General features: G+C 54.8%; 1 protein-coding gene across 4 annotated transcripts in view; it reads left to right on the forward strand.

Annotated features, from left to right (window-relative positions):
• The window catches only part of ITGB4 (integrin subunit beta 4), a 58033-nt gene that overhangs the window by 38643 nt on the left and 6150 nt on the right, over window positions 1–13240 (forward strand). For 2 of the 4 annotated variants that reach the window (XM_084647210.1, XM_084647211.1), the window contains exons 28-36: window positions 1338–1498; window positions 2662–2842; window positions 5385–5522; window positions 6965–7147; window positions 7331–7462; window positions 8637–8858; window positions 9733–9903; window positions 10422–10595; window positions 12190–12339. In XM_084647210.1, the coding sequence (XP_084503336.1) occupies window positions 1338–1498; window positions 2662–2842; window positions 5385–5522; window positions 6965–7147; window positions 7331–7462; window positions 8637–8858; window positions 9733–9903; window positions 10422–10595; window positions 12190–12339 (1512 nt within the window). The remainder of the gene's footprint in view (window positions 1–1337; window positions 1499–2661; window positions 2843–5384; window positions 5523–6964; window positions 7148–7330; window positions 7463–8636; window positions 8859–9732; window positions 9904–10421; window positions 10596–12189; window positions 12340–13240) is intronic. The other 2 variants (XM_084647212.1, XM_084647213.1) reach the window with 2 other exon arrangements.

Consider the following 13240-nt stretch of genomic DNA (forward strand, 5'->3'; position numbering starts at 1 on the left):
TCATGAGATGTGTGGCCTGAGCTACCAGAGATGCTCCTTTGCTTTCATGGGCGATGCCCTTGTCTCAGCATGCTGCCGGTCTGGGTCCCAACCCCAGCTGCCTGGGGCAGTTAATGAGACAAGGTAGATGAGGTGACATCTTTTACCGGATCAATTTCTGTTGGTGAGAGAGACAAGCTTTCGCGCTAGGGTGACCAGACGTCCCGATTTTCTAGGGACAGTCCTGGTATTTGGGGCTTTGTCTTATATAGGCACCTATTACCCCCCACCCCGTCCCTTTTATATTTTCCTGTGTCAGTTCATTCGAGAGCCTAGTGATTGTCTGGTTGCAGCCACATAGTTGTTGTTGGGCATTTAGTGCACTAGATGAGGTGCACCGTCCAGTTGTGATCGGCTCGTGTAGGAACCCGGGACCTTGGAAGGTATGTTGTGGGGGTGTTGATCGTTGTAGCCGTGGAGATATGTCTGCAGATTTTGCATGTTGTGCTGGTGTATTTCAGGATATAGTTTTGGTTCCCCCTGGTGGTCGCCGTGCCTAGACCGTATCTCCCTCCCAGAGACTGGGAGGAAATGGATCATGTGAATTGCAAACCGAAGTGGAATTGGTTTCTCTGTTTCCTTTCCCTGTGGATCTGGGTGCAGGTAGCAGGGGTTTTGGGGGAGTCGATAAACCACATAGTACTGTCTGCAGCGTTAATGTTTTAGTCCCATGGGGCTCCGTGGGGTTTAGATACCTGTGCAACCACACGTGAAGTGGCCCTTCCCGCATGAGCCAGGCTATATGGGTTGAACGGGAAGCCCTATCAGAGAGCTGTGTATTCTCCTCACTTGTTGGGTAGATGGTGATAATGTCATTATTAGGTATGTACTTGACACTGTCTGAGTGGTTTTGTGGAACTGTGATCCAAAGGAGAAACCATTATTGAAGCAGGATAAAATGCACAATAGAAAAGCCAAATGCTTCCAGAAAGCCAAGCCAAAGCAGCTGGTGTATTCACGGATTCATTTCCGGGGCACAAGCCCCGCATGCATCACAGAAGAGGCAGTGTGGCTCAGCAGCTAGTTTCGGGGACAGGACGCCTGGGTTCTATTCCTGACTTGCTCCGATTTGCTGTGTGACCATGTCACCGTGCCTCTGTGTGCCTCAGTTTCCCTTCTCTGCAAAGTGAAGAGGATACTGATCAGCTCCTCAGGGATGGCTTGAGACCTAATGTAGTAATGGCCGTAAAGCACTGAGAGAGCTGGAGAAGTGGTGATGTAGGTTGTCCCATTCTCACTCCGTCCTGCTAAGGGCTGGTCACTGATGCACTCATGGCATTTCACTCTCCCCACTGCAGAGGTTGTAGATGACATACATATCCCAATTGGCCTGGGCCAGTTCCCTCAGTCTCCCAGAGGCAAGCTGGGTGTACCGCTCAATCCAAACGCCCAAACTCTAAGCTCCAGGAAAATCCGTTTCAACTGGTTACCACCGCCTGGCAAACCCATAGGGTACAAGGTAAGGGCTAAACCGGTTCCTGGGGTGGGCATGGACAGCCCATCATCCTGGGGTGTCATGGCCACTCCAGTCCAATGATCCTTCATCCTGCAGCGGGGGAGGGGAGAGAAGGTGCTGGAAGGTGGGAGGGCATCATGGGCGCATGAGCTCGCATAGAGCTTGATGGGTGGGAGCAGGATGTCCTGGGTGGATTCCCTCCAACCAGATCAAATCTTATTCAAGTCCAGTAAGGGAAAGTCAGCAAGGGGCTTATCTCTCATATGAAGCCTGCCTGTCTGTCTGGTGTGGGGGTGGGTGGGGCTGGGGTGGCCTTGGAGTTTGTGGAAGGGAAAGAACATGTAGCTCAGGGGAGAGCCAGGCATAGTGCCAATCTTCCCTGCTCACCTTTGTCAAGGAACCTCGACCCTTAGCTCCAGTGTGCCTCGCTACTCCAACCCTCTCCACGCCCCTCCAGTTCAGCCACTGCCCCTCATTCCTTCTCTGATGCATATCCCGACTCTTATTCCCCTCATTCCTTCTCTGATGCATATCCCACGGTCCTTAGCTCCAACATAGCTTTGCCAAGGCACAGGGAACTCAACCTGCAGGACCTGCCTTGCCGCCGCCTCTCTCTCCTGAGCGGTAGCGGCTAATCATGCCTGAGCAGCAGAGCCCACTGGGGACTCAGACATATTTCCCTTAGATGTGAAGTTACATTTCTCCAGCGGGGAAAGGCCACTGTGTTCTCACTGCACTCCCAAAGGGGTGTTGCTAGGGCATGAGGGATTAGCGGGCAGAGCTTCCTGCCAGGGAAAATGGGGCAAACTCCATCATTTAGCACAGAAAGAACTAGCCTAGGCAAAGCTCCAGAAAATGTACCGGAGGGAACAGTCCCGCGCTGGGAGTGGGCAGGACTAGATGGTCAGTGTTGAATGTAGGGTGAACTCCCCCATCCTGTGCAGACTGTACACCACTTATTCTCTCAAAATAGGGCTTCATTGGTGCATGGGTCTTCTCTGACCATTGCGTCCTGCTGTACAGAACACTCACTACCCCAGCCTGCCAGAGGCAGCGGGTTTCATGAAGTTTGCCCCTGGTTTATAATCGCTCTTGGTGGCAGGGAAGAGGAACTGAAGGAGAATAGGGGAGGGGAGAAGTACTTATGGTTTTCCCTTCGATGGTAGGTGAAGTACTGGATCCAGGGGGACCCTGAGTCGGAGGCCAGGCTGATCAATTCCACAGTGCCATCAGCAGAGCTGAATAACCTATACCCCTACTGCGACTATGAGATGCAGGTCTGTGCCTACAACAGCATGGGCGAGGGGCCCTACTCGGATGTCACCCACTGCCGCACCCTGGAGGACGGTGAGCTGCTCCCCCTGGCTTGTTCCCACAGGCTCGCGTGGTGTTTGTGGGGATTATATCCTAGTGGCCACCTGATGTGGCCAGAGGACACCAAACCCTGTCCCGTGTATTGAAGGCTGATGCCTCATTGGAAATGTCTTCAGGACAACCTGGTCTTTTAAAAGGCACAATCTGGTGGTCTGCACCCAGGCCTGGGAGCCAGGAGTGTTTGAGCGTTTGCTACCAGCGCTGAAATAGGTGCCATCTCTGGCTTTGGCCCAGTCACTGAACCTCTCTCACCCTGTGTCCCCAGCTGGGACACCTTAGGGTGTGTCTACACTGCCTCTGGGAGTGAGCCTCCTAGCCCAGGGCCACAGACTTGTGCTAGTGTAAAAACAGCCAGGTAGCCATTGCCAGGAGCTCTCTCACATGCACACACATGCTTGAGAGCCCAAGCTGCAACATCTATATCACTCTTTTTAGCATGCTAGCCCAGGGGTGGGCAAACTATGGCCCAAGGGCCTTTTTAAGCCGGCCCATGAGCTCCCACTGGGGAGCTGGGTCTGGCTTTGCCCCGCTCCAGCGATCCAGCCAGGGCACTGGGTCGTGGGCTGTACTATGTGGCTCCTACGTGCTCCAATGGCGCCCTCTGGTGCTCCAATGGGAGCTGCAGGGGCGGTGCCTGCAGATGGGGCAGCGCGCAGAGCCACCTGGCCATGCCTTCACGTAGGGGCCAGAGAAGGGACATGCCACTGCTTCCAGGAGCCACTTGAGGTAAGCGCCACTCGGAGCCTGCACCCCTGAGAGCCTGTCCTGATGCTCCAACCCCGTGCCCCAGCCCTGCTCCCCCTCCTGCTCTGCAAACCCCTCAATCCCAGCCCCGCCCCAGAGCCTGTACCCACAGCCAGGAACCTGCACCCCTTGCTGCACCCCTGCCCCAGACCTGATCCTGCCCTCTGAACCCCTCGGTCCCAGCCCAGAGCACCCTCCTACACCCCAAACTCCTCATCCCCAGAGCCCATACACCCAACCAGAGCACTCACTGCCTTCTGCACCCCCAACCCCAATTTTGTGAGCATTCATGGCCCGTCATACAATTTGTATTCCCAGATGTGGCCCTCAGGTCAAAACATTTGCGCACCCCTGCGCTAGCCTGCGTCTGTGGACCTGGTCTAGGAGACTCACTCCCTGGTGCAGTGTAGACGTACCCTTATAGGCCTCATTTTTTTTTAAGAGCTGAGCAACCTCCATACCAAGTGATTAAACTCAAATCCCATGTGTCCAATGTTTTATCCCATTCTCATCACTTGGGGTAATGGGGATATTCCCCTGCCTTTCCCGCAGGGTTCTTGTGGGGATGAACTGGTTAATGAAGATGAAACACGTTGTGTGAATGTGTTACAAAGTGCTATAGGTCCAAGAACTGCTCAGATCCTCATAAATGGAAGAGTATTTACTTCTCCGGGTACCAATCTGAACATCTTACTTCATCTTGTATTGCACCAGTCAGTAGTCGGGGATGGCTGTTTTATTAAATCTTGCCATGAAAACAACAAAAAAGCAGAAGGCCCCAAACAAATGGAAACCTGAAATATTGATCACAGGATTCCTATTGCCCAATGACAGCCGGATGTCTTATGAAGCTCTGAATGGAGCTAGAGGAATAAGGGATTTTTTGGTTCACTAGCAATTCTGAAAAATCAAAAGAACAGAATAAAATAAAATTGCGGGTTAATCAAAACATTTTCTTTGATCCCAAATGTAACATCTCACTTGGGTTTCAAGCATTTTTAAATGGTTTTGATTGCTTTTTTTTTTTTTTAAATAAAAATGACAGGAAATTTTGAAACCAGAAGTCATTTTGAAATGAAAAATGGAAACGTTTCATATTTCAAGTACTGAGATGAAAGGTTTAGGATTTTTTTTTCCAAAACAATTACGCGAAATCAACATGAATTCATGAAATGTTTCTTGGCGTTTTTTGCCAAAAAAAGGTTTTGATCAAAAAATCTCGCCCAGTTCCTAGTTGGGAACACATCTACCACCGCTAGTGCCCACGTCGTATAAATCCTCTTTGTTAATGTGCTTCTGAATGCTGTGTACCGCACCTTCATGAGTGGCAGTGGAATAGGCGCCCAAGGGGAATGTCTGAGGACGTGAGAATGAAGCATTGGGAAGGTGGCCACATTGCGTGAGACCCAATGGCATGTCTTGTGTCCTCCTATCTCTGGTTTGTGGCTGGCAAGACTCTTCCTTCCACCCAGATACCTTCCTCCAGGGGGCCAATCAGAAAGAACCAAATTGCGGGAGGAGAGGAGAAGACAGTCCATCATGGACACGGGCAGCGATAGGCATATGGAAGGGTCTAGACGCTCTAGGCTCTGTGATGCGTTTTCCAGCACCTTCCAGAGCAACTGGTGTAAAATAAGCACGTGGTGGTACCACTGTCAGTCGGGAGATCTCCCCAGATCGAGCCAGTTGTCCCATCGCTCACACCCAGAGATATCCAGCCCTCCCCGCCTGCTTGTTTCCAACCCCGCCTCTTTGTTCTCGTTCCTGTTAGTTCCCAGTGAACCTGGGCGTCTGGCTTTCAACGTCGTCTCTTCCACTGTGACGCAGCTGAGCTGGGCTGAGCCTGCTGAGACCAACGGGGAGATCACGGCCTATGAAGTCAGCTACGGACTTGTCAATGAGGACAATGGTAAGAGAGGGCTCCCCCTTGCCGAATGGTCCGGTAGAGGCGTCTCCATCGGACTGAGACATGAAGACCTTGGCAGAAACAGCCAGCAGCTGTCCCCAGTCATTCGCTGCTCCCACTCTGGAGCCATGAACTGGGGTTGGGAGCAGCCCACGTTACGATGAGTGAGAGAGCAGAGGCTGTTGGGGAGGTGGGTGGTGGTGGGATGCCAGAGCCCAGGACAGAAGTTCAGTATTAAGGACATGATCCTGTGAGGTCCTGAGCACCCTCAGCTCCTGTTGACCTCCTCTGACTTCAGTGGGCATTGGGGACGCTTCTCACCTTGAACAGTTTAGGAATGATGCCCTGGGAAACCCCCTGCTGGAGGCCCATTTCCCTGTTCGCTTTGGGAGCTTCCCAGAAGTGAAGTTACACCCCGAGAAACAGACACTCAGGATGGCTGACTGCACGACCGGTAACATCACCCGCCTCTGTCCTGGCACCTGCAGCCCAAGTCTCATTGAGACTTTGGCCGTGGGGGGCTCCATGGAGCTCGCCAGACAGGATCTGGGGGGTGCAGTCTGGGACTGTTGAGAGGAGGACGGAGGTAGTGGTGCAATGCAGACACCGTCTGGGAGCAAAGCACAGTGATGAAAGTAGAAGTGAGCCCTGTGAAGCAGGGTTGCGAGGTCTCCCGCTGCCATTCCTAGACATGGGGCCCAAGCCACAAGGTTCAGATGAACAGCCACAAGTGTGAAGGGCTCTGTTGGTTTGACCCATTGATACAGGCCAGCTATGAAGTTCAACCCTGTTTGGGGGAGTTTGGATCAGAGGGTTTGCTTCTGGCCCATCTCTAGTCTTTCTTAGAATGCAATGGCGGGTGAAACCCGCGCTGTTTGTTTAGGAAACAGCGAGACTCCTCCTAAGAGGAGGGGCTCTAGCTCTGCTCGATGCCTGCACCCCAGCACTGCTGACAGTCTTAGAGGCCATGGGGGGCTGATGGCTCAGCGATAGCTCAATGTGCTCCTGTGTGAGCTGGATCGAACTCAGGATCTGGTGGGTCCTTCGCTCCCCAGGCCGAGTGAGACTCTCCCGTCAGTCTGTAGCGCCCCCTCTGGATGTGTTGGGAGCAGCGTCAGTGGGAGACGAGGGGGTGTTGGGGGCAAGGATGGTCAGCACGACAACTCGGAAGGCGGAGGGGAGAAGAGCTGTGACTGCACGCAGCTAGGCCGCTGGCAGCTGCAGTGACCACAAATACAAGAGTGGGTGCGTGTGTGCAGAGGCCGGGGTTGGGGGGTGTCGCTGGGCTTTGTGTGTCTTTTGCTGTTTTCCCTTTCAAATGGTGGAGCAAAGCCGGCTAGTCCATTTCTTCTCCCCCCTCTCCTGCCGTTGTATTGAAGAGAATAGTGTGTGTATGACAGAGGGAGAGAGATGACCTTGCTGGTTGGGTGTGTGCTTCCTTGCAGTTCCCTTTGGGCCCATGAAGAAAGTTCTGGTTGAGGAGCCGAAGAAGCGCATGGTTCTGATTGAAAACCTGCGGGAGTCACAGCCGTACCGCTACATGGTGAAGGCCAAGAATGGAGCCGGCTGGGGGCCTGAGCGAGAAGCTACAATCAACCTCGCCACACAGCCCAGACGCCCAATGTCCAGTGAGTGCTTCTACTGGCCTGAGCATGTGGGGAGTGGGGCTTGACAACGCTCTCTCCCTCCCTCTCCCTGTTTTAACTCATCGTGTCCACACTAACATGCCTGTCCCCGTGGCATCTGGGTGGGTGGTTCCCCTCTGGCATGGGAGGGACGTGTTTAACGGCGCTCTCTGCTGCCCCTCGTAGTTCCCATCATCCCCGACATCCCAATCATTGATGCCGAGGGCGGTGAAGACTACGACAGCTACTTGATGTACAGCGCGGACGTGATGCGCTCCCCGTCCGGCAGCAAGCACCCCAGCGTCTCCGATGACTCCGGTACGTGCACTGTGTTTTGCAAAGAGCGGTTTATTGGTTTCTCTTGACAGCTTTGAACACCGAGCCTCCCCCGGGAGAAGGGGACTCGAGAAAGCAAACCAGCAGAGAATCTCCCTTCCAAACGAGGGAGTGATTTACGAGCCACAGTATTAGCACAGATCGTTTTGTTCTCATTCTGCTGCGAAGGCAGAGAGACATCCCAGCTCTGGGAGGACCATGCAGAGGCTGAGCTGTCACCTTGTTTCTGTGCTGCTGCTCTGGAGAGCAATAGAGGCTCAGCCTCCACCGGGCATGATTGGGTAGGAACTTTGCATCCAGAGGTTGGTCCTCTGCCTGTTGCCATGAGATTAGGGTACAGCACACAGTCCTGACCTCCTAGCTCCTGGGGATGTTTCTTAGTTCAGCCGTTAGGCCAATGAGAGGGACCTTACTGGGGGATGGAGCAGAGACATTTCAGCTCATAGCAGCTTAAGACCAAGAAGAACCCTACTGGCCCATGGTATCTGGTTCTCTCCCATCGTGCTCTGGGGGGTGTCCCACTGGCTATGTCAGGGCTGCTAAAGTGAACATGGCAGAAGCTCAGCTTGGAATAGCTATTTCAAATGGGAAGAATGAAAGCGACCTGTAATGTGGAGCTGGGGCAACCTTACAGGAGACCTAGTCTGGAGCAGGTTCGACAGTGGCTGAAATGAGGTGTCCCCTGCCCTGTACTCTCTCTTGGTTTCTCTCTGCTTTGGGAATCGATGCATTCTTGCAGAGAGTAGAGCATACGTGTTAGGACAGCCCCACGGTGGCCAGCGTTGTGTACACCTGTGAGCTTCATGGAGTGAGGAGGCCGCTCCTGAGCACGGGAGGACAGTTCTACCCAGCAGTGCCTGTGATGGGGACAGGCGTGCAGTGGGATCGCCAACCCTGTTCTCAATCCTGACGGAAATGGAATGGAGCTCTGGTCTCCCCAGGGCTGGTTGAACCCCCCGTGTCCTGTTCCCTCCATTCTCCAGCGCTGTCCTGTGATCTCTACAGAGCAGTAGCCCACCAGCGGTTTGTCACAGGAGGCAGATGCAACTGCTCCTGGAGGCTGACCCCAGTGTGCTGCAGGTGGCCCAATGGTGGCAGGTTCCCCGCTTTGCCCCTGTAGGCCGTGCCAATGTGAGTACTTAAATTGTTCCAAAAGGCTCCAGGTGGAAATATGTGCAGCTGCTGGGGGAGGACTTGGACCTTCGCCGCATCACCTGGAGGCTCCCAGCTGAAATGATCCCCCGCCTCTCTAGCAGCAGCTGCTTCTCCTCCGACACCGAGGGCCTCCTCCACGAGGATGGCCCCCACTCTGAGCCGTTGGACAGCGACACAGCCAGCGGCAGCCTGATGAGGAGCGGGACGCCCCGGCCCCAACCAGGTGAAGGCCGGCTTCTTCTGCAGTGAATGTCGTGTCTCGTCCTTCTCCGAGCCAAGAGCATGGAACTGAGCCCTGCCCCCTAACATCCCCTCTGTACCCACATTGGTGTTGGCATGAGGCACTGGTCACATGTAGTAGAGTTTGCTTGCAAAGTGTTGTCATGGTCTGTCTGCTCAGGAGAGTGCCAAGGTAACGCCCACCTCGGGCATGGACTGGGAACCTGCTAGGAGCTTGCTTCTGCAATAGGCTCGGACCCTTAGGGAAGGAGCAGATCAAAACCGTGTGAAGCCTGTAAGAACAGCCACGCCTCATCTTAAGTAACTGCTCTGAAGTAAACCCCCCCACCCCCAGGTTTCCAGTGCAAACCTGCAGGACTGTTATTCAGAGAGCAGCCTCTAGGAGATTTCTGCTGCCCATTTGGGTGGTCACTTAAGAGCGGGTTCATAAAGACCGTTAACGGCAGGGTTTGCTTTTCAGGTCCGGCAGAGATGGGCTCCAATGTGAAATCTGTGGGAGCCGCCTCCTTAAGTTGGCATTTCTTCTTCTTTCATTAAGACAAAATATAAACACGTGCTGGGGTCAAGAGATCTGACCGTTAGGACACGTGAGGTTGGACCTTAGCAGCCCCCTGACAAGCTGAGCTCTGGAGTTACCTTGGGCACTGCGGGTTGGTCGGGTATTGTGCAGGGGGTGCAGGTTCCTGTTTGTTTCCCCTGCTGCTGGCTGTGCGGTTGTCACTTGTCTGAAGAGCCAGAGTTATGTTCTCAAACACCTGGAGAACAGGACGAAGCCGATGCAGGAGGCATGGAGCCGTGGGCTGGTCCCGATGCCTAGACTGCAGCTGTTGAGACTGACTGAATTCAATCTTTCCCAGAGCATCTGCTGAATGGCCGGATGGATTTCACCTTCCCCGGCACTGGGGGCACCCTGAACAGGACCTTGAATGCCAGCTACAACCAGCTGACCTCACACGTACACCAGGAGAGGAGGCTGATGGGCAGCTCATCTCTGACCAGAGATTACAGCACAATGATCTCAGGATATGGTGAGTGTCGGGGGGGATGGGGGACGGGGGGGATTGGGGGCCCTCCCCTCTGCTCCACCATAGCAGGGACCTGTCTTCCTACCCTCTACCCCTTAGAGCGATCTTGGGTCACACCAGCCAGGGGGCTTCCTGTACCTCTACCTCCCAGAGCTCCCCCTCTCCACACAGAGGGCTGCCTCTATGCACCCCCCCAAGGGCACCCTTAGAAAGGGGGGGCTGACCCATGGGCCCCCTCAAGATCCCTGCGAAAGGGGAGGCTGCCTCCATGGGGCCCCCCAGGGCTCTCTGGGAAAAGGGGGTGCTGCTTCCGTGCCTCTTACTCTATCTCCATGGTTACTTTCCAGCTCAAATTGTCTGAGAGTCGGTCTGGCAGTGGGGACGGGGCTGGAGAAGCCCTTTTCATGCTCTTCCTTAAAGCAGCCCTCTCTGTACTGGGGCACCAGCACATGGGCTGCTCTGGCTTCAGATGCCTTCAGTGTTCTCTCTCTCTCTCTCTCTGTTTCCCCACTATCCTGTAGACCAGCCAGGGAGGATTCTCCCTTCCCTACGTGAAGATGCTGGCAGGATGGCCCTGCTGCCCCAGGACGTAGGTGTCAGCAGCAGGGCAAAGGTGAAGGGTTCCTACGCCAGCAATGGCTTTCGGGATTCTATAATCATGACTGATGGGCCCACTGGGATTGCCAAGTATATAGGTACAGCCCACAGCAAAGCCTTGTCCAGTGTCTTCGTGGGTGTCTTCCCACAGTCATGCATCCCATAACCAGCCCATCCACCCGTGAGCTGCCTGCTCCTGTCCTCCATCGGCTTTGTGTGTGCGCTGATCCATGCCCCTGACCCTGGCTGCGCCTCCACCACACCACCTTTCCATTTGCAGGGTTCACTGACCTCGTTAAAGCCATGTGAGCTGATTAACCCACCCCGTGCTCTAACGACCTCATCGACTCGCCGTCAGCATCCTGCCCTCTGTGCTCCTAACAAGCCGATTGTTTTCTGTGTCTCTCCACAGGCCTTGGGGGAGAATGTGTGCCCAATGCAAAACGTCCCTCTGAGACACGCTAGGCAGCTGAGTCATGGAGCACCTGGCACTGAGGTGCTGGAGAATCTGCTTGTCATTGCATCCATTTTCTGCCATGAAGGCAGTGGTTAAGGGATACCCCTTAACTCTTCCCACCCTTTGGTTCTGGCCGTGCTGTTTGTTGAGAGAGCAGGGTGGCCTAATGACCTGAGCATTGGGCTGGGAGCCAGGAGCTCCCAGGGTCTAATCTCTACTCCCCCTTTGACTCACATGAACCTCTTTGCCTCAGTTTCCCCATCTGTAGACCAGGGATAGCAATACTCAGCTCCCTCGCAGCTTGAATCACTTACGGGGACACGAGACTGTGAAGCGCTTTGAAGATGATGGGGGAGGATTGCAAAGGCATAACGGGCAGTTAGGCACCCGAACCCCACTGAAAGCCCATGGGAGTTGGGTGCTTAACTCCCGTTGATAGTCTCCCCCTTGAAGTGTCACCCTTGATGAGTGGCTGCCGGCACGGAGAGCGGTAGGTCAGAGAGAAGCTGGCAGGGGAATGAGCAGCTAGGTAGGTGAGTGTGTGGAAGGTAGATGAGTGGCCTGTGGGTTACCAGTGTGGATGTGCGAATGGGTAGGGATGGCTCGTCCTTTGCAGAACCTCTGTGCCCTTCTCTCCACTGGGTGATCCCACCCCCACCCCATCCCCAACACGCATGCAGCAAGGTTCAGGGCTGTTACATGGCTGCTCTGACTCCCCTTCCCCCTCTCCCTGCGCAGGCCTGTCAGGGCAAAGCACACACCCTAGAGTGCATTCCCTCTTCCCCCAGAAGGCCAGGAATCACACTCACTCCCAAGATGTCCTCGAAGCACCCAGCTGCCTGGACATAGTGCTTCAGGGGGAGTGAGTTTGGCCAAGCCTGGCCCCAAGTCTGCTGGGGAGCTAAGGGACTGCCAGAGAAAATGTCTAGATGTTCTCAGCAATCCCTTTGCTCCCCTGGCTGGAGTCAGGGCGTTGCTTCTCTAAGCCCAGAGACTGCAGGACGCCATTGTCAGCACCCATTCGTACACGGCTAGACCCCATCCTGGCCGCTCAGCTCAGCCCCCAAAGCCCCTCAGGGTAGGTTCTTGGCAGATCCGGCCCGTGGTTGCAGAGGACGTTTTGCCGCATTCTCCCTGGACTGTAAGGACCATCACACACTGGGCTGCGTCTGCTTCTTTTCCCCTCTGCCTCTCGCCTTTGAACCCAAGGTTGTGACTTTCCCTCTTTGCATCAGATTCCAGGATGGCCCTGGGCGTCCCCGACACTCCCACCCGCCTGGTGTTCTCTGCGCTGGGGCCCACCTCCCTGAAAGTCAGCTGGCAGGAGCCGCAGTGTGAGAAAGCGGTGCAAGGATACAGCGTGCAGTACCAGCTCCTCAGTGGAGGTCAGTGAGCCCTGTTCAGCTGACAGCTCGGTCCTGGGCGTGGAACGAGTCTTCATGGTACAGCATGGGGCTGGGAGATCTAGAGCGGAACCCAGGGTCCACTGAAGCCAATGGGAGTTTTGCCACTGATTTGAGCAGAGCCAGGATTTTAGGGGGGTCTAGTCCCAGCTCTGCCACAGACTTCTTGGGTGACTTGGGCAAATCATTTATCCTCCTGGCGCCTCATTTCCCCCAGTCTGGACTAGTTCAAACCCTTGTCCCTCCCTCTCCCCCCGCCCCCTGGTGTTGAGGACTCGTTCGCTGACATCTGTGAAGTGCAGTGAGCTATCCAGGTGGAAGGTGGTGGAGGAGGGGCCCAAGTCTGATTCATTCAGCCTCCTTGTTCCCTATTACTAATTCTAGTCAGTGTTTAGAGCCAGTCGCCTCTGGACCCTGAGGCAGATGCCAGAGAAACGCAATGGCAAACACAGACGTAGAGTGGCCACTATGGGCTAACTGTAGCTACCATCCCAGCGCACCCTCACCCCTCCCTAGCCTGTCTCATTGAGTTCAGCGCTGCAGCTGGGTCTGGAAAGGAGCCAGATAACCCTGCGCTCAATGAGGGCAGAGTACCCAAGCTCGCAGGACTTCTCTAAAGGCAGAGGGGTCCTATCACATGGGTCAGGCTACTGGGGGTTCGGAAGGATTCCCCCATGAACACAAACACAGCCCTGCTGTAGCTGGCCACCTGCACTGTAAGGACATGTCCACTTCGTGTACAGGCCGCTGCCAGAGGTAAGAGAATAGGCTTGACGGACGGTTGCTCTGCTCTAGTGTGACAACCCCCCTGTGCTCTCTACTGCGGCTGCAGCCCTGCCATTGTGACTGTAAGGTGGCACCTGTCTCTCTCCTTCCTCCCCCC

This window comes from Lepidochelys olivacea, assembly GCF_965140295.1.
Source record: "Lepidochelys olivacea isolate rLepOli2 genome assembly, chromosome: 14".
NCBI classification, from domain to species: Eukaryota; Metazoa; Chordata; order Testudines; family Cheloniidae; genus Lepidochelys; species Lepidochelys olivacea.